General features: G+C 63.8%; 1 protein-coding gene across 1 annotated transcript in view; it reads left to right on the forward strand.

Moving 5' to 3' along the window:
• Positions 1 to 399: 399 nt before the first annotated feature.
• VAT1 (vesicle amine transport 1) overlaps positions 400 to 1,560 on the forward strand; it is a 6,983-nt gene continuing 5,822 nt past the window's right edge. Inside the window, exon 1 of the mRNA XM_024743113.1 lies at positions 400 to 899. Within this exon, the coding sequence (XP_024598881.1) occupies positions 489 to 899 (411 nt within the window). The 5' untranslated portion in view covers positions 400 to 488. The remainder of the gene's footprint in view (positions 900 to 1,560) is intronic.

The raw sequence follows: 1,560 nt of genomic DNA on the forward strand, positions 1-1,560 counted from the left end.
AGCTTTAACAAAGTCAAATGGCTCGGTCACCCTGCTCCAAGTTTGCCACTGCAAGCAAAGAATGGGTCTCATATGGGTCGTGTCAGAGCCTGAGGAACAACTCGGTTGGGTTCCGCTCCACAGGTGGCTGGCTCCCCACATCTGATGTAAGCTCAGGTTTTGGGATCGTCCTCCAGATTGTCCCTTAATATATTTTTAGCTTAATTATCATGAATAAATAAGTAAATTAACTCGCAGTCTTCATGATCCCAAGAAGGGCCTCGCGTGGGCCCGTACCCAATAAGCGCCTCCTCTCCACTTCTCGCGCTCGCGCCGCACCTGCACGGTGGCCCTGGCCCTTTAAGTCCGCGCTCGAGGCCCCGCCCCCGTCCCGGCGCCCCGCCCCGCCCGCTCGGAGTCCGCAGCCTTAGCAAGTCCTGACTCGCGCCCCGCCTTCCCCAGCGGTGCACTCTCGGTCCAGCTGTGCGCGCACGTCGAGCGTCCCAGCCATGTCCGCCGAGAGAGAGGTAGCCGAGGCGGCCACCGTGGTGGCGGTGGACGAGGCAGGGGCTGGAGAAGATGCCTCTTCGCAGCTCCCGAAGGCGGAGGAGGCAGCCGGTGACGCCCAGCCACCCGCGGCCTCCGAGGGGCCCGTCGCCCCTTCGCCGCCGCCGCTGCGCTGCCTTGTGCTCACCGGCTTCGGTGGCTACGACAAGGTGAAGTTGCAGACCCGGCCGGCCGCTCCCCCGGCCCCCGGGACCGGCCAGCTGACGCTGCGCGTCAAGGCCTGCGGGCTCAACTTCGCCGACCTTATGGCCCGGCAGGGGCTGTACGACCGACTGCCGCCGCTGCCCCTCACTCCAGGCATGGAGGGCGCGGGCGTGGTAATCGCTGTGGGAGAGGGAGTTAACGACCGCAAGGTGAGCGGGCCAGTGCAGGGCAGGGCAGGGAGAGGCTGCGCGGGCCACGGGGCAGTGGGGCACGAGTGGGCGGGCGCCATAGGTGTGGCAGAGCCGGGGAAAACTGGCACGAACCCGGGTAGACGGGCATGGAAGACGTAGGAAAGGAGCCTGTGCTCTGAGGTTCCTGGAAAACTGGATTTATATTTGGGGGTGGGAGGTTGAGATGAAGTAATTGCCCCCTCCCCAAACATTTTAATTGTGGCCGCCGCCCCGAAACGGTGCTGGTGCTGGGTGGGTGGGGAAACAATAAGGAGCCTATGCGCATGCGCACAATAACCTTTAAGGCCCCCTCCCACCACCCGTGAAATCTATCCTGTACCCCTGCCCACTAAACACTCCGCGGGTAATTGTGGTCTGTGACTCTGAGTGACGGTCGGTACCTTTTTCCCGCGAGGGAGCCTGAAGAGCTATGTAGTCGGGGTTGGGCGGGGGCGCAGGGCCGTGCCAGAGCCCTAGTCACATGCAGCCCCGTGGTCTGTGGGGGTGTGAGGCGGCCCCTCCCAGAGCTGGGCCTTAGAGACAGGCACGCCCATCATGGAGGAGAGGGAGTCTGCCACCCCTTCCTCCCGCGCACCGGCCTTATACTGCCAGTCTGATCGGGGGTGGGTGGGGGTGAGAG

Source organism: Neophocaena asiaeorientalis, unplaced genomic scaffold, assembly GCF_003031525.2.
Source record: "Neophocaena asiaeorientalis asiaeorientalis breed wild unplaced genomic scaffold, Neophocaena_asiaeorientalis_V1.1 scaffold1, whole genome shotgun sequence".
Lineage (NCBI taxonomy): Eukaryota > Metazoa > Chordata > Mammalia > Artiodactyla > Phocoenidae > Neophocaena > Neophocaena asiaeorientalis.